Source organism: Vidua macroura, chromosome 17 (assembly GCF_024509145.1).
Source record: "Vidua macroura isolate BioBank_ID:100142 chromosome 17, ASM2450914v1, whole genome shotgun sequence".
Classification (NCBI taxonomy): Eukaryota; Metazoa; Chordata; class Aves; order Passeriformes; family Viduidae; genus Vidua; species Vidua macroura.
In genome coordinates this window covers 10,275,016-10,295,209 of record NC_071587.1, presented here as the reverse complement: position 1 = coordinate 10,295,209, position 20,194 = coordinate 10,275,016, and the positions used below count along the sequence as shown (strand labels likewise).

Genomic DNA, 20,194 nt, shown 5'->3' with positions numbered 1-20,194 from the left:
GATCCCAAGCAACCTCCCTACAGTCTGAGGGGCCTCTTTATGGGATTGCATTTCAACTTCTCTTATTTTTTTCCTTTTCCTTGCTGGGGTATTTTAAAAAGACAGGTTTATCCAATTCACCACCATGGTCAGTGGATTATTGCTCTCCCCTCCAAGCTGGTCTGAGAAGGGACAGACTTTGTGCTGTCTGCCCAGGACTGAGAGGGGAAGGCATCAGTGGTGGCCCTGACCCATTTCCCATGGCCATGATCCAATGAATGCTTCGAGCTGGGATAAATCAGCCCTGCAACCCTGGTGACCCCACCACTGCCCTGGGCAGCTTGCTCCAGTGCTTGATAGCCCACTCAGTGAACATTTTTTACCTAACATCCAACCCAAACCTCCCCTGGTGCAACTTGAGGCCGTTTTCCTCTTGTCTTGTCACTTGTCACCTGGGTGAGAGAAGAGACCAAGCCCCACCTGGCTACGACCTCCTTCCAGGGAGTCGTAGAGAGGGAAGAGGTCCCCCCTGAGCCTCCTTTTCTCCAGGATGAGCTCCCCCAGTTCCCTCAGCAGATCCATCCTCCAGACCCTTCCTCATCATCCGAGGAGCTCTTCCAAACCGTGAAGACAGGAGGAAGATGACGGCTGTCTCAATACTTTTTCAGCCTGGGAAAGTTTCGCTCCTGTGAAATTACGTGACAGCAGCGCCAGCCCCGCGGGACTCCCGCCGCTCCATCCCCGCTGCTGGAGCTGTCCCCGCTCCCCTTCCCGGGGCTCCACAGCCATCACAGGCAGAGCTGCTGTGCCCTGGGGAGGCTGCACCGTATCCCCCGCGCTCGGGGAGCGGCCCCGGCCCGGCCCTGCTGCCCAGCAGGCGGCACTGCCCGCCCGCCGCACCGCCCGCACCGCCCCCGGTCCTGCACCGCCCGCACCGCCCCCGCTCCCGGTCCCGCTCCCGCTCCCGGTCCCGCACCGCCCCTGCTCCCGCTCCCGGTCTCACACCGCCCCCGCTCCCGCTCCCGGTCTCACACCGCCCCCGCTCCCGGTCCCGCACCGCTCCCGCTCCCGGTCCCACACCGCCCCCACTCCCGGTCCTGCACCGCCCGCACCGCTCCCGCTCCCGGTCCCGCACCGCCCCTGCTTCCGCTCCCGGTCTCACACCGCCCCCGCTCCCGCTCCCGGTCCCGCACCGCTCCCGGTCTCACACCGCCTCCGCTCCCGGTCCCGCACCGCTCCGCTCCCGGTCTCACACCGCTCCCGCTCCCGGTCCCGCACCGCCCCAGGTCCCGCTCCCGGTCCCACATCGTCCGCACCGCCCTCGGTCCCAGTTCCGCAGCTCTCCCGGTCCCGCACTGCCCGCACCGCTTCCGCTCCCGCAGCTCTCCCGGTCCCGCACTGCCCGCACCGCCGACACCGCTCCCGGTCCCAGTCCCGCTCCCGCGGCGCTCCCGCCCGGCTGGGTGCATGCGAGGCTGCCCCGGGCAGTGCTGGACCCTCCCGCCCCTGCTCCCCCGCGGCCGGGGCTCTCTGGATGGGACTTTAGGGTTGCGGAGATGGGAAGGTGCTATGAGCAAGGGTGCTGCTCCTGACTGGCTGTGCTTTGCCTTCGTTCTTGTGAACAGGCAAAAAACCCCACGTTTAAATAGAAATAACTGCAGGTAAAGGAAGTGGGAGTGCACCATAACAGGAGTTGGCTCTGGCACTTCTCCACTGGTCTCTGTTTTGTCCCTGCTCTCTCCACCTGTGTGCCAGAAACAGCCCAGCCTGGCTCCTGGATCTATGTTGTGAGCAGGGATGCTCACTGCAGCCCTTCTCATCTCATCCCATCAGAAAAATATTACTAAGAACAGTTTATCCACGTGAAAAATAGCTCCCAGCAATCCTGCCAAGGTCAGTGTGAATTGCTGAGCTGGTGCTCTGCTGTGAGCTGCAGCTGGGTCTCACACACGGACCTTTTCCAGGCAATGCAGGACACACCGGGGAGAGGGAGCACCCAAACCCTCCCTTCCCATGCTCTTCTCCCTGCCCTCTCCAGGGACACATCCTACCTGTCTGCCCATGTACTCTCTCCTCACTTAACTAGAAGAGAAAACCGTGGACGTTCCCCAGGTCAGACAAGACCCACGTGTGTGTGAAACCTGGGCAGGATTTAATTGAAGCAGGTTTGTGCATGGGGCTCTGCAGTGTTTGGTTTGGTCACCACCCCTCAGCCAGCCACTGGGACATCCTTCATGAGGATCTGGTATCCTTTCTCCAAGCGTGAAATCCCAGGGAAGAGCATGGTTCTGATGCAGGGTGAGGGTTCCAAAGAGACATCTCCTCTTCCCAGCTCCAACCTGAGGGTCTGCTCTGGCACAGGGCTGGGATCACTGACTCTGGGGCTCCACCAGCAGTGACCTGGCTGCTCCAGGTGTCACCTGCATGGCTCATCCTTGCCCAGCCTCTCCTGTGGCACTGAGTGGGGACTTTCAGGGTGCTCTGCTCATAAATGAGTCCTTATGAATTAATTCCCCACTGCCTGGCCCAGCATGACAGGAGGATTCACTCTCCCAGCGTGGGTGGGATTCTGAGGTCTCTGAGCTCTGTCCTTTGGTCTGCAGTTGCTCCATCCTGCCCTGCTGTTAACTGTCCTTGGAGGGATCATTGTGGGAAGCAGAGCAATTCTCCAGTTCCTTTGTGATCCCCACTGGGCTTTGCTCCACTTTGATTTTCTTTTTTCCTCTCATTGACTTCTTAGATCCTGTAAACAGCCAGATGACAGCAGGAGTTAACCACAGAGAAATGGATTTACACTTCTGGAGTCAGCATGGCTTCATCCCAAAACAGGGACAGCGCAGGAGGAAACAAAGCTCAGCACAGGAAAGATGAAGAGCAGCCCCTCACATGTGAGATGTGTGGGTATCCAGGGGAGGCTGTTGTGATCCTGACACAAAACAACATGTGAAGCAGAAGCAGAGAGAGAACTGACCTGATGCAGACGTGTCCCTGACAGGGTACCCAGACCAGCAAGATGCTTTCCATGGATTTCTCCCTGTTCCATTGTGGTTCATGGCTCACAGCACATGCTGAAAGAGGTGCTACGCCCCTCCATCACCCCATTCCTGCCACAGCTGCACCCACCCCTCACCTGGGACATCCCCATCCAGTCCTGGAGGGTCGTATGTGTCTGCCCTGGGCTACACAGCACAGCTTCCTCCCCATTGCTCCAAGTGGCTGATTTTATACAGCAAATCCTCTTGTCACTGGCTGTGGTGGTGTCCCCTGAGTGAGCAGGGCTCTCTGAAGGCCAGGCTGTTAAACAAGATGCCTTCAAGCTTAAGCAGCAGCCCTCTCTACATTTATGGCTGGGCCAACACTTTGCAGTTTTTACCAGCAGTACAGAGCAGGTGAGCAGCACGGTTCTTCTGACAGAGCATTTTTTAAGGCCTGACAGACAGTCTTATCCTTGCCCTTATCAGGAGCAGTTTTCTGCTTATTCACCTGCAGGAAACATGGGTACAACACATTCCTCTGTCAGCAGGGAAACCTCCACAGCCACACTGGAAGATCAACAGAACAGCCAGAAACCTTTTTCTGAATGTCAATAACTCACCCTTGGGAATTTGGCCTTCCCCAGTCACCACCTCCCTGACCAGATAAGCAAACACGAGGGACTCAGCTCTGTTAGCTTAGGTGCTTGGGGTGCTCTCCTGCCCAGGCTGTCCTGGCTAACCATTAGCTGGGGCTCCTCTGGCTGGAGATATGAGTGTTGCCAAAACATGGCTCAGAGGAGCACGGAGGAGAACCCTCCTCTCCCCTGTCCTTGGGCATTTCTCACAGGAGTCCCTCTGGAAGCAGCAGAATTTGGAGCCTTGAGCTGATGCCCCAGGGAACTTCTCCTCCCTACCTTTCATCCAGGGATCCTGTCCTCTTTTTCTTTTCCTCTGCTGCACATGAACTTTGTCTTTGGTGCAAAAGTATTTCCCGTCAGCCTCAGCTTCTTGTAGGATCTCATCTTCATACTTCTCCTACACCAACAAGAAGAACAGTCAGTCTACAAACCACCCTGGCTTTCCCGGGTGGCTTTGCCAGGGACCTTTGTGACCATTGCTATGGAGTGATGACAAATGCTAGTTTGTCATCTTGACTGTCTGGAGAGAGTGGCACATCAGCAGCAAGTTGTACAACAGGGTGGGAATGAGGTTTGGAACCTGGTGCAGGAAGAGCCATCACCTTCTGGAGGGAGCTTGGGCTAGGACAGCCTGTCTGATGCCTCTGGGACCTGTCAGCCTAAGCTGATGGCTGAGGAGGACAAACAAACTAACCTCACTGTCCGTTGTGTCTGGCTCATCGGATTCTTGCTTCCCAGACTCGGCATCATTGTCATCTAAAGAAACACAAAAAGAAGGGTTTTTGGCTGGTGGGAGGCTTGACAAGCTCATGAGCAGATGCAGAGCCACTGGCCCAGGCTCACAGAGCCACTGAGGCAGAAAGCAGCTACAGCAATAAACTGAGTTGTGAAGCAGAGGCACTGCAAGCTACGTGACCTGGAGTGATCCAACAAGACTCTATTGGGAAACCAGCTCCCAGGAAAGCTGTATCCACAGGACTTTGCTACACCAAGGTCACAAGGGCTGTCCCATCATCTGTGGCTACATAGAGGAGGGAAACTGGGGGGTATTTAAGCCTCAGACTGCACCTTCCTGTTTGAGTCCCAGGTGGGGAGAAGCATATTGGGGTGAAGAGGCCAAAAGGGACAATCCCACGTTTGCTGCTGGTTCAGTCAGCAGCTCTTGGCAGGGAATGGGTGCTGAGGAGCAGAGGAAGGAAAGGCAGGGGAGATAGTTCCCTTCCCAGCAGAAGCATTTCACTGTACCCAGGCCCTGGGGCTACACAGCCCCAGACATGTACCTGCACACACCCGACCTCTGCACACACTGCATCTCCAGGGCTTGGGGGCCAAGCCTTGCTGCTGGTGGCATCACCCTGTCTGCACACACAGTAACACACCTCGGCTGGCCATGGTGGGCACAAAGGGCTGGGCACAGGGCTGTGCCCTCTTCTGGGGGGCAGGGGCACCCCTGAAGCTCAGTACTTGCTGCTCATCACACCCAGCTCTAGCCAGGATGGAGCTCAGCAGGGCAGCCCCCTCTTGCTGCCCCTGCAGAGGTGGGAGAGCAGGTGATGCTGCTTCCAGGCACTCCTGGATTCCCTGTAGCCTGATCCCATCCTCACCTTATCCTTCTGCAGGTCAAGGTTCACTAGAAAGTGCAGAAGTATTTGTGTATTGTTTCCCGGGCTTTGTGTCAACCTTAAGGTGAGAACTGAAGAAAGTCCTGTATTCCCACACCCAGAATGTAATCAGCTGAAATTCTTCTGCCATGATGATATCTCCTTAGCATGTAAATCACAGAGGATTCTTTTTTTTTTTTTTTTTTCCACCGTGAAAAATCCTGCTCGGGAGAGTGTTCCCAAACCACTCCGACACGCCCAGACCAACTAATCCAGGCGAGCTCAACTTTCTGGTCAAGCCAGTAAGGCTGGTACTGAGCAGCTCCCAGCAGACGTGCTTCCCACTCTGATCCCTATGGCTGCTGCCTCCCACCTGCCTGGACAAACCTGGCACCTGTGTCTCCTGGGGGTCGGGCAGGGAGGAAGCCTTGGAAGGGCTCTTGTGGAGGATGGAGCAAGGAAAGGAAGGAAATCATCCTGATGTACATGCTTCAAGTGCCAGCATCCCTGGCTCTGTGCTCAACCCTATGTGCTGTGCCATCACAGGACACACTTTGGAGCAAGGGGACAGACAGGGATGGTTTTCCAGTGCTAGTCCTGCAAACCTCTTGCATTTTCCCTATCTCTGCTGGGACATTCTGAGCCGCTTCTTCCCTGAGAAGAGTGGGAAACACTGGAGCAGCAACATTGTCCTGCTGCTGCTCATTGTGGAGTGGGTTTTGCCAAGAGGTCAGAGCTACACTGACTCCTCAGCTCCTGGAGAATTCCATGCCCCCAGTGTGGAGTGCAGGGTGCCCTGCTGAGCGTGCAAGGACACCCCACAGGTGGCTCCTGTCTGTGCTGGACAGAGACACTGGGCTTTTCTCCAGAAGAACCAGGATTACTTTCTCCCCATTTATACTGAGCCTGAATTTTGGACATATCTAGGGTAGAAAATTGAGCTCTCAAGGACAGAAATGTGAAACCTGAAGTTCCCCCAAAGGCCCAGAAGAGTTGGGAGGCAGGAACACTTGGCCCCTGGAAGGTGGGTTTGCAGGTGTGTGCAGAGCCCAGCAGAGAGCTCTGGGCTGGGAAATGCCTTCACCAAAAGGCACCTTTCACTCTTGCCTTCTCAAATGTCACATTTGCCTGGGGCTTCTTACCTGCTTCTCCCTTCTGTGCGCTGACATCCCGCCTCAGCCCAGCCTCAGGAAGGGCCTCTGGGTCGCTCGGTGTGGAGTTGTTTGTCAGATATGCCCGTGAAAGCGTGAGCTGTGGGACACAGGGAGCACAAACGCTGCTGTCACCAGGCAGGAGAAGACTGTCCCCACTGTCACTTGATGACAGTGACACCCACAGGGACAGGCATCACAGAGAGGTTCCTGTGCGCTGTGGTGTGTTTGCAGGGAGCCCAGCACCTCCTGCAGCAGCCCGTGGGAGGGGGCACAGGCACTGCCCGCCCTTGGGCCTGGATGGAAACCCTGCGGACACTGGAGGGGAGGTGGGGAGTGAGAGCCAGGACTGAGCAACCACGGCTCTGCCATGTGCAAATTGGCTTCACACACATCAAACCCACCCTCCCACGGGATATTAGTGCTGGTCACAGTGGTCCCAGCGGCGCCGGGCGCCCTGGAGTGAGGAACGGGCTGCGTCAATGCCAGCAAGAGCTGTACTTACCACAGCTGCATCCTCCTCTTCCTCCTCCTCCTCCTCCTCCTTGGCAGCACCAGGCAGTGGCCGGGTGGCACTGGGCCAGTGGAAGGGGCAGCGCGGGTCATCCCGCTGTGCCCTGTGTCCCCCGCCGGGGCCGCGGGCTGCGGGCACAGCCGGGCTGTCGCCGGGGCTCCCCCGCGGGCTGCCGCAGCCCCGCAGCTCCCGGCGGCCGTGCCAGTCTGTCTCCCTGCCCCGGCCGGAGTCGGACAGGTCCAGCGGCGCGTCCGCATCATCGTCCCTCGCCTCCTTCACCTTCGCTCGGAGCTCGGGGCGGTCCCGGCCCAGCCAGAGCTCCTTCTCTTCCTTCCCATCCGCGGCATCCTCCAGGAAGAACCTCTCCTCCTTGCATCCTGCCGCGACGCCCAGCCACGGGGACAGGGGCCGCTCTCCGGGCGGGGGCTTTGTGTCGCCGTCTGCCCGCTGGCCCGGCTGGCACTGCTGCAGGAGGAGATGCTGCAGCCGCTCCCGGTGCTTGAGGAGGTGCAGCTTCTCCTCCAGGTGCTGGTCCCTCACGTACACCATGGTGGCAGGAAGCTTCAGCAAGGCTGCGTGTTCTTCCCAGGTGTCCCGGGAGCGCGTCCTGCCGTCGGCAGCTTTGCTCCGGAGCAAGTGGCTGGGGAAGCTGCCGCCGTCCCGCTCGGCCGCGGCGCAGGGGCTCGCCAGCCCCAGCTGGTGCAGGGAAAGGTGCTTGTGCAGGAGGCACAGCTGCTCTCTCCGGGCACTCAGTTTTAGGTTTTCGTAGGATGGAGCAACCTTGGGGGACTCCAGTTTGCTTGCTGTCAAATAACTAAAAAAAGCGTGGAAAAAAAAAGTTACATTAGAGATCACGTCAGGGAAAAAAAAAACCAAAAAACCACACACGTTAGCATCAGAGCTTTCCCATGGTTTCCCAGTTGTGCAGGGATGTGTGTGTTCTCTCCTGCTCTTTCCATGCCCTGTTGCAGCTCTTGGTCAGTGCATCACGTTTGCCTTTGGGTTCTGTGCTGGGGAGGAGGGTCCTGGTGGCCAGGGGCATCAGGCAGTCAGCAGTAGGGAGCCATTCCCATCCCACACAGTGCGGGAAGCCATTCCCATCCCACCATCCAGCAGCAATCCCCTTTCCCTAAGCCACGGCAGCTCAAGGCAGGGGGTTGAGTGAGTGTAAGGATGCAGTGACTTCTCACATCAGCACTGCTGCTGAGAAATCACTTTTTGAATAATGTCTTACAGCCAGCACCATCCTTACTACCCCTCTGGGCTTTCTTAGTGCCTGAAGATCCCCAGAACAGAGGAACAGCCCACCCTCCCCTGATCTCACTCAATGGGAAACTCTTACAGCCATCCTAGGAAGGTTGGTACAGTGCAGGAACCTGCCCTGCAAACCCTGTCCCTCTGCCGCTGTTTTTTTGGCAGCTTCCATGAGTGCAAGCTGTTCCCAGGAATGCTCTGCAGAGCTACTCACACTCCAGGAAACTCTCTGTCTACAGGTGAACTCCCTGGCCTTGCTCAGCCCTCTGTGCTCCTGAAATGAGCGGGGAAGATAAGCCTGGGAAGCACTGAGCCCTGCAGGAAAGCCCATTAGAATAGATAAGGAGGAGCAGGAATTGCTGCCTGCCTGGGACAGTCCTTCTGCCTGGATGTGGGGACACCTGGTTCACTCTGTGGGTCTGTCTGAGGAGCTGGAATAACGAGAGCCTGATCTGGCTGGGCTGGATGCCAGTCATATTTTACTGGTGTAAACTGGGATATCGCCCCCTTCCCAAGGCTGTGGGAGAAGTTTGGAGAGAGAGGTGGACAGACACAGTGAATCTGGCCATCCATCCGTTGAGGCACAGCTGCAATGGGCCGTGGGTCAGGCCCACACCACGACTCCCAGGTACTCACGCCTCGAGGCTGGGGCTGTGCTCACGCTCCGGAGGGAGAGGAGCCTTCCTCGCTGGTGGAGACACTGCTGCCCCTGAGGGACTCTTTTCCAGGAGGCAGGGTCTGGAGCCAGGTCTCACCAGGGCAATGGTTCCGTGCAGCTGGTTGGAAATCCTCTGGGATGCCTGTGGCAGAGGATAGAAAGTCCAGGTGAGCCATTCTGCAGTGTGCCCTGGGCTCCAGGGAGCCTGGCTGAACTGGGACACATCTCCTCACCAGTGACAACAAGACAGACAGCTCCTGAGTGCACTGCTTGATATGATTCTGGTCAACAGCTCTATCAAGTTTTTTATTCATTTTTCCAGGAAATTTTCCCTTCATGTACTCTCCATTTTCTGGCTGCACTGATTTGTAGCACAGGAAGTTTTGCATCTCCTCTTAAGTCACGATTCTGTGGCTTAACCAAGATAAGACCCTGCAAATTCCTTGTCCCGTTGTCAGGCCTTTTTCCTCATGCAAGATTTTATTCATGCAAGCTCCTGGCACACACTGGTTTGGTGGGTGTATTTCTGGTGGAGTACCTGGGCCAGGACATCGTTGTCTCCATCAGCTGTCATGAAAGGCTCACCACATGTTCTGACTTGACTTTCCCCTGCCCACCTGGAGATGTCACCAGCCCCTCCTGCAAGCCCTATTAATTATCCCCACAGCCTGCCAGCAGCCTTACCAAAACCCCTTTTCACCTGCTCTTTCAAGTTTTTTGTGGAGGTCGAGTAAGCAAAACCTGTGCCAAAACAGAAGAATCTGTGTGGGTGTGTATGTGGGCTTGAGTTCCCATGACCAGGAACAGGTCCAGGTCCTGAAGTCCCATCTCCCAGTGCCCAGTGTCACCATATCACTCAGCAGCCTGAGTGACACACTCTCTGTGTTTGTCCTTGCAACCAGGCCCTCTGAAAATGCCAGGCTTTGGAAATGACAAACTACCCAAGTCTGGCAAATTGTTCCACCCCCCACGTGCCTCCTACTCTTTCCCTATCCCAATCTGCTTGTCGTGATCCAGTTCAGATGACCACAGCAGTGGGGAGAAGGCCTGAGGACATCAGACCACCTCTGACAACTCACTATTTCTGCAAGGCTGACTTCTTGGAGGAGAGTGCCTGGAGAAGTCCTGCTGCTTGGAGAGCTTCTCTGGAGCTTCTCTGGGGGCTTTTCTGCAAAAAAAAAGACACAACCAGCTGCCATAATGGTCCCCCAGAGCTGCTGTAGCCCTGCCCTGCAGTGGGCTGGAGCCATGCAACCTCCCAGGGATGCCACTGGCTGCTACCAACCACCTCTCAGTGAAGATTTTGAGTCAAAATTACCTTCTGGCTCAAGCCAGCGCCTGACTGAACGTGCCTTTTGTTGCATGTGTGGGTGGCAGGAAGGGAATGCCATAGTCTCTGCATGAATTGTCTTTCAGTGAGGGCACCAAGCACTCTTTTGCTCTGATGCAGAGCAGGGTGTTTCTCTCTTGACCTGCATTTCCCCCCCATCAGCTTTTCTGCCCACGGCAATGTCCATCTGAGCTGCCAACAGCTTGGTTTTTGTTCTCCAGACCCTTTCCCAGAGCAGTTTTGCACCATGGCTCAGTCACTTTTCACATCCTCAGATCCCTCAAGGGTGGCAGGAGTCAGAAACACTCACCTTCACTGAGCTCTAGGTCTGGCACATCCTGCTGGGCTTCTGCTTCCCTGTGCTCTGCCTTCTCTGTGCTGACATTCCTGCTCACTGGGGACAGTAAAGTCAAAGGGGAGCTTGGTGTGGAGCAGCTTTCTCTGGAGGAGGCTCCTGGGGTCTTTGTCCTGTCCCTGTTGGAAGGAAAAGGACATGAATGAATGAGAAGGCGCAGGAGAAGGAAGGTTTTGGAGCCGCTGTACTGAGAGCCTGATATACAAATATACATATTTGTGTACGTGTGGATGTGGACATTCCGGATCGTCAGCCTCACCTCCTTCCACTGCAGCTTATCAGCAGCCCAGCTGTAGTCTGGAGCATGGACAGAGCCAGCATGACAGCCTGAGGCGTGATTGCCCCACTTGGTTGTGGGTAACGTCGCAGGAAGCCACGATGTTGGGTAAGCCAGGACCCAGCTGTAGCTATTGCAAAAGCTCTGTGGGAACCTGTCCCTGGCTGGGCTTTCAGCCTGGTGGAGGGGTGGACTCAGCACAGGGATGTGGTGTCTACCCCCTGTCACCAAATCAAGATGGAGAGGGTGATGCTCTGGGTGCCACAAGGGAGTGCCTGAGCCTTGGAGACACACACAGCGCTCTGGATGGGCTCTGATGCTGAGACGGGGATGTTTGGCTGGAAATCCTCCTATCCAGCATCTCAGGGGAGAGCAGAGCAGAGCAGAATCACTCAGTGCTCAGCAAGCCCAGCCCAGCCTACAGCTCTGGAGCTACTCAGCTCTTGTGAAGCACTGGGGAGTAAAAGCCAGTTTCTCTTTAAGCAGATGGTGCTCCTGTGCTCCAAAGAAAACACATTTCTAAACTAATCCCTCAGTGCTAATTCCTCTGGACTTTAAACCCTTGAGGAATGAGCTGATTTGTATATATTGGCCAGCCTGGCAGGTTACTTGGCTTCCAGCACACCGCTCTGCTGGGCTGTGAACCTGTTGGTGCAGATCACTTCTCCCTCCTTAAACCCATCACAGTCCCTTGTGTGTCACTCTCCTTCCCCCAAAACCACCTGCTTCCTGCAGACCCTCTCTGGCTGCTGCAGGAGGGGAGCTGGTGGCATGGAAAAGCCATGGAATCCCAGGCTGAGGTCCTTGCAAGCTGCCTAGGGCTTTGTTTCCAGGGGGTTAAGTATCTTTGTTCCCTAAAAATTAATCATTGGATGCTGGTGAACAGGGAGCCAAGGTCAACAAGGATTTTGAGACTATTAGGGATTTTTCCATGTCTTACATACACAGGAACCCAGGGGAATTAGATGCTAAAATACCCCTGAGGACACCACAGTCTGGACCTTGCCCTGCCCAGCTCTGGGGATGCCCTGGTTGTTGCCAATGCCCCTTGTAAAGAATGAAACCAGAAAAGAGCTTACTCCAGGCTCCGGAGCCTCTTCAGTTCTTCCTTGAGAGTTTTATTCTCCTCCCTCAGGCGATTGGTCTCGTTTGCTGCAGGGACAGAGGCGGTGCTGTGAGTTCAGATGCTGCAAGGATGCTACTCACAGCTCGCTGGGGTGCCCGGGGGAGGAGGAGGGAATGGCACCGACTTTTGGAGGGATGCCGAATTCCCTTCCTTCTTTGTAAATGTGCTGGGGCTAAGGGATAAAAGGGAGCAACTTTCTAACTCAGGTTGCATCAGGACCCTGCAGGTCACCCAGCTCAGGGGAAGAGCACGACCCAGACCCAGACGAGGCAGTGGCGGGTTGGGCACAGTGAACATCCTGCCCCTGAACACCAGGGCAGGCTGGTGAGTGGGTGCTGTGTTAGGGGGAGGGCTGGGGGTCTCGGGGGGATCAGACAGAGGCCAGAGGGAGATGTGAGCACCCAGCACTGGGTCCTGCAGCGAGGAGGCCACGGAGAGCACAGATGGGCTCCCAGGCATGGTGCCTTGCCTTGCTCCTGCTCAAAAGCAGCACTCAGGCAACAGTGGCATAGCAGGGGAGATAAAACAAGGGCTCTTGGCACCTCTCCATCCCTCCTAAATGCCTTATCTCCTTTACCCCCACGACCCTCCCTGGGCTGGTCAGATCCCTGGGGAAAAACACCCTGTGCCTCAGAGGTGTTGGGAGCTGTGCCAAAGGCTCAGGAGAAGATCCATCACACGTGTTGCTTGATTTCATTTACCCGTGCTGAGCTGCTGCTGTGACTTTCCTGTCTTTGCCAGAGTGTTGCTTCTGCCGTGCCAACTGCATCCTTTTCCCAGGCAGCTGACACAGCCTGGAATCTCTCATTTTTCTGGAGGTGTGGGGGGCTGCGACCCCCAGCTCTGATCATTTGTGTGAAGGGTTATGTCTCCTTGGGGGGACGTGAGCTGCCATCCACAGTCCCTCCCTTCTCCCCATCCCCAAACCCTTCCCAGGGTGCAAATATCTGGGAAAGGGATTAACTGAGCAAAGACTCAGCATGCCAAAGCCAAGCTCACAGTGGGTGTCAGTACGTACAGAGGATGAAGATGTGCTGCAGGCTCTGGAAATGAGAGGTCTCATACTCATTCTGCTTCTTTTTGGCCAGCTCCTGAGTGACCATGCATCTGTCACAAAGACCAGCTCGCAGTCTGGAGGAAGGAAACCCCACAGCTTGTTACCACACGGTTTCCATGGGAGAAATAAGTTCCTGCCCTCCCCACGGGGAAGTGTGAATGCCCAGACCACCACTGAGAATCACCCCCACAGCCCAGCACTGGCCTTTGCACCCTTCCAGCCCCAGCCCCACCACCACCCGCCTAGGAAAGCTCTTATGCATGTGCCCAGACTCCTCCAGCCCTCTCAGCACCTGGGTATAGGAAAAATAGAGATTCATGTGCGACATCCCAGTCCTGGGAAGACAGCAAATCCCAAACTCTCACACCAGGACTGTGCAGTTGCTGCCACTCAGCAGCACCCTACTTAAAAACAAATCCTACCTGTTTTCTAACACCTTTACATTTTCTTTAAGGACCTTCTGTTGTTCCCTTAATTGATGATTTTTAGCGAACAGCTCTTCAATTCTCTGAGCATCACTAGTTGAAGTAACAGAACAAAGAAAGGAGGGTTATTAGATTTCTTCCCAAAACACATGCCTCCATCCACAGTGACCTTTTTCTTGTGTGGCAGGAGTGGAAACAAATGTATTGGAGCCTGGATGCTGCCCTTGGAGTTAGCAGTTTAATTCCTCCCACTTATTGTTTTCCAAGGGAGAAAGCACCGGGTGGCACAAGCATGCCCTGCCAGTGGGAAGACAAACTGGAGTTGGGCTGGGATCACCCCAAACCCTGCCTGGAGCGAAAAAGCTTGAATTTGGCAGTGCCAGAAAGGCAAATGGTGCTCTCTAATCCAGCAGTGTTGGAGAATAACTCAGGAAGTTGAAATTGCAGTGGTGTAACTACCCCTCTGCCCCAGCATCGCTCACCGGCACTTCTCTGTCGTCAGCTCCGTCACCTTGCTGTGCAGACCTGGAATGAAGAACAGGCACAGAGAGCTGGGTGTTTATTGCCAATTCCCCAGCACTCAGAAGCAAATGACGCCAATGGAATTTCAGGAAGGTGCGTGGCTTTGCAGAAATCTCATCCATTCACAAGCCTTATCTCCGATAAGGAATAACACATTGCATGTGTTAAACACAATCACAGTTTAATGGAACTGGGAAAGTTGTACAAAGTGTGAGCTCGTTTTGTATCCCCACTATTTAATGAGTCTGCAACTCCTTTGCAGCCCCAAAAAGTCTGGTTTAGTTTTGTTTCTATTCATTTCTCACTACAGCCCACATTTCCCAGGTGGGCAGTATTTTATAGCTTTCATGGTTGGAAAGCATCTTGGAGAATATTTGCAGCTGAACGGCTTTCCTTGATGGATCTGCAGACATTGTATCCTGTCAAATCTATTTTATGCAAAGTAGATGTAAACATGTGGTTTAAATTGCTCAACAGTTTCCTCTAACTCTCACATGGCTTGAAATTACACATGAGAAGAATGAATTCATAAGCCAGAATCATCCAAAAGTGCTGAAGTTTTGTTCATAATATTGATACTGGGAATTATTCTAATAGGAAAACAATTGGACTTGGCACTTGGTTGCTTAACCTAATGGGTTTTATTTTAATAATGTATGGCCTGAGAAATAATTTATTCCCTAGAGGAATAAGCTATCCAACCTGATTCAAACGTTTCTTTAACAGAGCTTCATCTCCTGCTGCTTCTGTCTTATAGATTATTGCATCTTTCTGCTTTCCCTTTGATCCCTCAGTATCCAAATATACTCCAGTCCTCACTGCTGGGAGCAGATGCCCAGCAGGTGTGTGTGTCACCCTGCAAACCTCCCAGCTCACCAGACCACGACAGCAGGGGCAGGAAAGGAGCCAAACCCCCCGTGGTTAATGCTGGGAGCAAGTGGGATTCCTGCAGGGACTGAGCACCTCCATGGCCTCCTTTCCAGCAGCATGGAGTGCAGGAATGCCCTTTCTCTTCTGCTTCTCCTCATCACTCAAAAAGTTACTTTTTTCTCAGTATGCCAACTAGAGGTACAAATATGCCATCAGTGGGTGCTCTCCCCTGAGGGACAGGCTGTGACCCCATGTCCCAAGCCATCCCTGTGGGCGCTGCTTGATCAGCACTAATCCCCAGATCTCCCTAATCCACACCTGCTCCTCCTCCTCCCTTCAGGTTATTTGACACCAAACGGATCAAGGTGATATTACAAAGAAATGGATCTTGGCCAGTTTTTGATAAGAAAATGTTGTCTCCCTACCTTGGACCTCTTTCTCATGGATTTCCTTGAGCTTGTTCAGGAACTCTGCAAAACTCTCTGTGGTCATGTTCAGGGCTGAGCCACACACCGGGCTGTGTCCAGTGCCAGGATGTACTTTTGCTTCAAATTATTCAGGTTTCAGCCTAAAATAGAAAAAAAAAAGTCCAACAAAAGAGATGTGTCTGGTGCATGTGGTGTTCGGGAAAGGACAAAGCCCAGAGCTAGGAAGAGAAATCATTTACTAAACCATGGGATGCATTTTTGTCCACCCTGCCTCAGCACTGAGCACAGCAAAGAGCATGTCTTAGATACCAGGAGAAGCCCAGCTGGAAAATCAGGCTTTTCCTCAACTTGTTGAGTTGTTTAAATTGCATTTTTCTGGGATGAGGTGGGGCAGGGCATCTTCTTGAGCATAAAGAAGGGACTGCAGAACTCGTGTTGGGACCACATGGGGTCTGATGACAGGGAAATTCACAGCAGATTTGGTTCTTGAGCCTGATGGACTCATCTCCTGCTGGGATGCTCCCTTGCATCCCTCCTCCTTCTGGCACCAGGCACAGCTTTTACAGAGGCAACACACAGCACTGGGCCACCTCACTGTCATCACCCAGGCTTCTTGCATGGCCTTGCTGGCTGTAGCCTCTTTGACCCCTTGGGAGACACCCAACAGAGCTTTTTCACCCAGTTTTACAGAGAAACCAGGAGAGGTGGTGTCCAGAGCCAAGAGTTGCAGGAAGCTGTCATGGGCATATCCATGGGGTCCTCTGGAGCCACCAAAACCACACTGGGAAAGAGGAACTTCCACATGCGTTTAGCATCTCCTCATGGGAACTTCTCCCCCCAGAATCATTCTGGGTTACTGAGCCATGGTGAGTAATTCCGATCTTAACAAAGCACCTGGACACTCAGCCTTCAACCACGAAGAGATGCCCAGGGAGCAAACCTCCCCTCTGTAGCTGGAAAGTGAGGAGTGGGCTGGGGCCTGGCCCTTGTGGCCCCACGGGGAAGGTTTGTCCTGGGTCCCAGCGCTCTCCCAGCCCGGCTCCCGCCCGTGCCTTTATCTGCATGCGGAGCAGGGGTGTGCCAGATCGCCTGCATATGCAAGATGTGGGCACGTAGAGCTGGAAGAAGAAAGTTTCCCCTAAAGCATCTGATTTTCAAAAGAAATGAGGCACGCGCCAGCAAGCACGAGCAGCGAGCTCGGCACGCTCGGCTCGGCGGAGCAGCTGCCTGAACACGAAGCATCCCCGAGCCACTCTTTTGGCTTTTGAGCAAATCTGATGCAAACAGAGTAGAGATCTTATTCTCTGGGGAAACAACTAAAATTTTCATTTCTCCTGCTTCCCTGGGCATAACCCACCCGTTCCCAGGGCTGGGTGATGTAACCCAGCAAATAAAAGCACGGTGTGGCTTGTCCAGCTCGGGATCTGTGAAATGGGATTGGGAACTGATCTCAGCCCCAAGAGCCACAGCTGAAAAACCAGCCAGGGGGAAAAATGTGCAGCTCTACTGCAAAACAGAAAAAAACCCTCCTGATGTTAACGGATGCACTTCCCAGGATCACTGAGTCCTAAATTAGGCTCTGCCCTGGGCAAAGCACCTCCGCAGGGCTGAAGGGAGCTTGTGAGGTCAAACACTGCCACCACGGGACTGACACCCCAAGTGCCAGCTGGGAAGGCTCTGAAGCACCCAGGCACTAATTCCCATTGCATTCTCCAGTGCTGTAATCTGGGAAGGGATTGCAACTGGGAGCAGAGGAGTTGGTGGCTGCATGTGCTCCTACTGCTCTTGCTGGATCAGGTCCTGCCCACTTTGTACTAAAGGGTTCAGCCCTTTCCCTAAGGCTGGTGTCTCTGCAGGCTGAGCCCAGCATTTGGAGATGCAGGGATTCAGCTCAGCCATCCCAGGAAGGTGACACCGTGGCTGGGACTGGTGCCAGCCCGCTGCTCAGGGAGGTAGGGCTGGGCTGGCTTGTGGTGGGAGGTGGAAGTGTGGAGGCAGCCCAGGTGCTTGGTGCTGGATCTGGATCCCTGCAGCTGTGACTCAGTGCTGTGGGCAGAGCCCAGCAAATCAGGATTTGGGGCTGGGCTGTGGGCAGCAGCTTTGCCTTCCATGCACAGCTGAGGCTGTGGTGCCACCAGGGTTGGGGTTTACACCTGATTTTCTTTTCCTCAGAGCCCTCAGGTGAGTGGGGACCTGTGACCTGCTGCAGATCCAATCAGCTGGGAAAAGCTGCCAATTTTGGTGCTTTTTGAGATGCCAGAATCTATCTCTGCCTGCAGGTGGAACAGCCACTCTGTGGCAAACCTGGTGAGGACCTCGGGTCTCCTCTGTGCACACACATGGTAACAGAGATCTTCATGAGCATGGCTCCCCGTGTGTCTTTTCCCAGGATTCAGCCTTTTGCTGCAGCAGAACAGCCCAGGCTCCCTGAGGAGCTCAGCTTTGCTCCCTCTCACCGCTGTGGATGGGTGAAGGTGTGAAGCCACAGCTCCCTGCTCCTCTGCCCTGCTCTGGAGGATTTATCGAGGGAGATTTACTGCTGAAGCCCAGACCACAGAGTCCCTCAGTGTGGAGCTGGCTCCCTGAGACAGGGATTTCATTTAGAGCCCCGAGCCCTTTGCAGAGCTGTCACTGTGATATAGAGCCCGTGGTGCCGGATGCAGCCCCGTGGCAGGGCTGGAGCAGCCCTTTGGCATCCCAGCAGGGCTGGGAGTATTTCAAAGTGACAGGTGCCCTCTGCAAACAGAGCCCCAGTGTCAGGGACCAAAGGCAAACTTCTCATCCAACCCAAAATCTGGAGGGTTTGGGAAGCCCAAGACCGGGGGTGAGCTGCTGTTAACTGCTGTGGCTTTGCTCACCTGCTCTCTGCATCCCTCGATGCTCAGCACAGGGTGGGACAAGGGCTCCAGTTTGGGGCACAGGGTCCCTGGGATGTCTGCCCTCATGCACGGGGCTGGAGCAGCCCCCAGCATCTCCTGGGTACCAATGGCATTGCTCCTTGGGCAGGATGCTCCTGTTGTGGCTGGGGAAAGGAAAAGCAGCAGGGATGAGGTTATTTTCTGTCCCATCTGAGGGGGCTGGGGCAGGGATGGACTTGGACAGCTGGTTCTGACAGCACAGCCAACCCCCATTCCTTGGTCCTCAGGGAGTTCCTTCTCAATGCCATCTCCAGCAGTGCCTGTCACACTCACAGTGAGCACATCCCCACCCTGAGCCCTGTCTCCTTTCAGGAGGATAAAGCAGCTCATTAGCTAAATGAGCTTAAGTCATTAAAAAAAAAAAGAAAAAGGCAGAAAAGAAAAAGGCAGGACAGTGACATTCTGATACTGTGGGATCAGTGAAGCTTAATGGATTTACCACCAGGTATTTCCCCATCAGCAGTGCTGGAGCTGCTCATTCCAGGCTGGATATGTCACACACCTTTCTCTGGGTGATTGCCGGGCAGAGCTGCTTTGACCAGCCAAACTTTCTTTCCTTGGCTACCCTGCTATGTTCCTGATCTAATTTCAGAATTATAAACCAAGTTTGTACTCAGAAAAACTGCCTGATCAGTCATGGAAAATCTGCAGTCCAGGAGTATTTCACAGGCCATTGTGGAGCTAATGCTCTTTGCTGATGTACTTTGCTTGGCAGTTTCAAGAGGGCTTTTTTGGTACGTTGAGGGATTATTTGTGGTTTTTTTTTTTTTTTTTTTTTTTTTTTGGTATTTATTTATTTGCATGACTTAACATGGCACAGACTGCCCTAAAATGGAGCCCAGTGCCTGTTCTCCACCGTGCTGGGTTTGCTGTGGGTGCTGCATGTGAGCTGCCAGATTGCAAAATTACCTCCCAACAAGTGAGACAGGAGGAGCAGCCTTGGCTCTTGCCTCTCCAGGGGGGAGGATTTGCTGCCTTCCTCTACCTCGCACAACCTGAAAATCCTCCCCAGAGCAGAGCAGCTGCTCCGTGCTGCTCCACCAGCCCAGGGGCCAGTTTGCAGCAAGACCCAGGGTCATCTCTGCTGGCTGCTGCATGGGGGTCCCACTGGGGTGATGTGGAGCTGCAGCACGGCTGTGACCTGCCCCTATGGCCCTTTGGGTTTGTGGGGACTGGTGCCCCTGAACCAGTTCAACAGGATCAGCAGCACCAGGGAGATGCTGCCCCTGCTCATGTGTGCACAGACGTGTCCCACTGCAGGGAGAGCTGAGCTGGAGCAAACCCTCCAAGATGCAGCTCCAGCCTCAAGTCCCAACCTGCACACTGATTTGCTTCTACCCCAGAAAGTCTCTGTTGCCATAATACAGCACAGCCCTGGCGATCACAAACTCAGCAGCTCAATTTCTCCCCCACCACCCTGGCCCTGTGGAGGCAGCCACTGCTTTTCCAGCTGCTGTGGCAATCACCAACCCCCCAATTTGAGTTTTCTTCCATTACTTCATTTCTGCTAAGAGCCCTTATTCCCCTCAAGAGTACTTGTTGTTCCTTGCAATAGGGACATCCCTCCTCCCAGCAGAGTCTTGGCTGCCCTGGGCTTGCAGGATCACTAAAACCAGAGCTGTTGGTCCTCTGCAATACCTGAATATACCCAGGAATCTGACTGGCTTTTACATAGCAGGGTGAGCAGTCTGGGGGTCTCTCCCTGTACTGGCCCCATCTGGGAGGGAGATTTTGTCCTCCCACTCCCCAACTCCTGCTGTTTTGCTGAGGTTTAACAGTAAATATTTGTTCTGCTCCACACCTGAGGACAAATGACATTTGGAGCCACCAGCCGTGCCATGATGCTCCTCAGAAAGTGGTGGGCTTTGGGCAGATCTGTGGGCAGGCCTGTCTGTCCACAGGAGGATTCAGAAGATGATTAAAAGTATTCACTTATCTGCCTGTGCATCTCGGGGTAACCACAGGTTCTATAAACATTACTCAATTTACACCTCAAAATGCTCTGGGAAGTGGGTAATGAGGCATTATCGCGTATTTTGGGTGATTTAATTGAGAAGTGGTGAGGCTCAGGAGTAGCTCAAGGCCCTGTTGGGATTGGAGGCACGTGGTCACTGCC

General features: G+C 54.4%; 1 protein-coding gene across 1 annotated transcript; it reads right to left on the bottom strand.

Annotated features, from left to right (window-relative positions):
- Positions 1 to 2,133: 2,133 nt before the first annotated feature.
- On the bottom strand, positions 2,134 to 15,224 carry RBBP8NL (RBBP8 N-terminal like). The gene is made up of 13 exons (XM_053993072.1): positions 15,158 to 15,224; positions 13,823 to 13,865; positions 13,338 to 13,433; positions 12,877 to 12,989; positions 11,812 to 11,884; positions 10,411 to 10,574; positions 9,850 to 9,938; positions 8,749 to 8,912; positions 6,850 to 7,672; positions 6,336 to 6,444; positions 4,287 to 4,348; positions 3,869 to 3,989; positions 2,134 to 2,722 (listed from the first exon to the last, which is right to left on the bottom strand). Exons 1-13 carry the CDS (start codon positions 15,222 to 15,224, stop codon positions 2,604 to 2,606), a joined length of 2,043 nt encoding a protein of 680 aa, XP_053849047.1. The 3' UTR covers positions 2,134 to 2,603.
- Positions 15,225 to 20,194: the final 4,970 nt, after the last annotated feature.

Coding starts and splice junctions, on each gene's coding strand:
- RBBP8NL (XM_053993072.1), bottom strand. CDS start 15,224: ATGACCACAGAGAGTTTTGCAGAGTTCCTGAACAAGCTCAAGGAAATC. Junction 4,349..6,335: donor CGCACAGAAGGGAGAAGCAG/GTAAGAAGCCCC, acceptor GTGTTTCTTTAG/ATGACAATGATGCCGAGTCT. Junction 2,723..3,868: donor ACAGGATCCCTGGATGAAAG/GTAGGGAGGAGA, acceptor GGCTGTTTACAG/GATCTAAGAAGTCAATGAGA.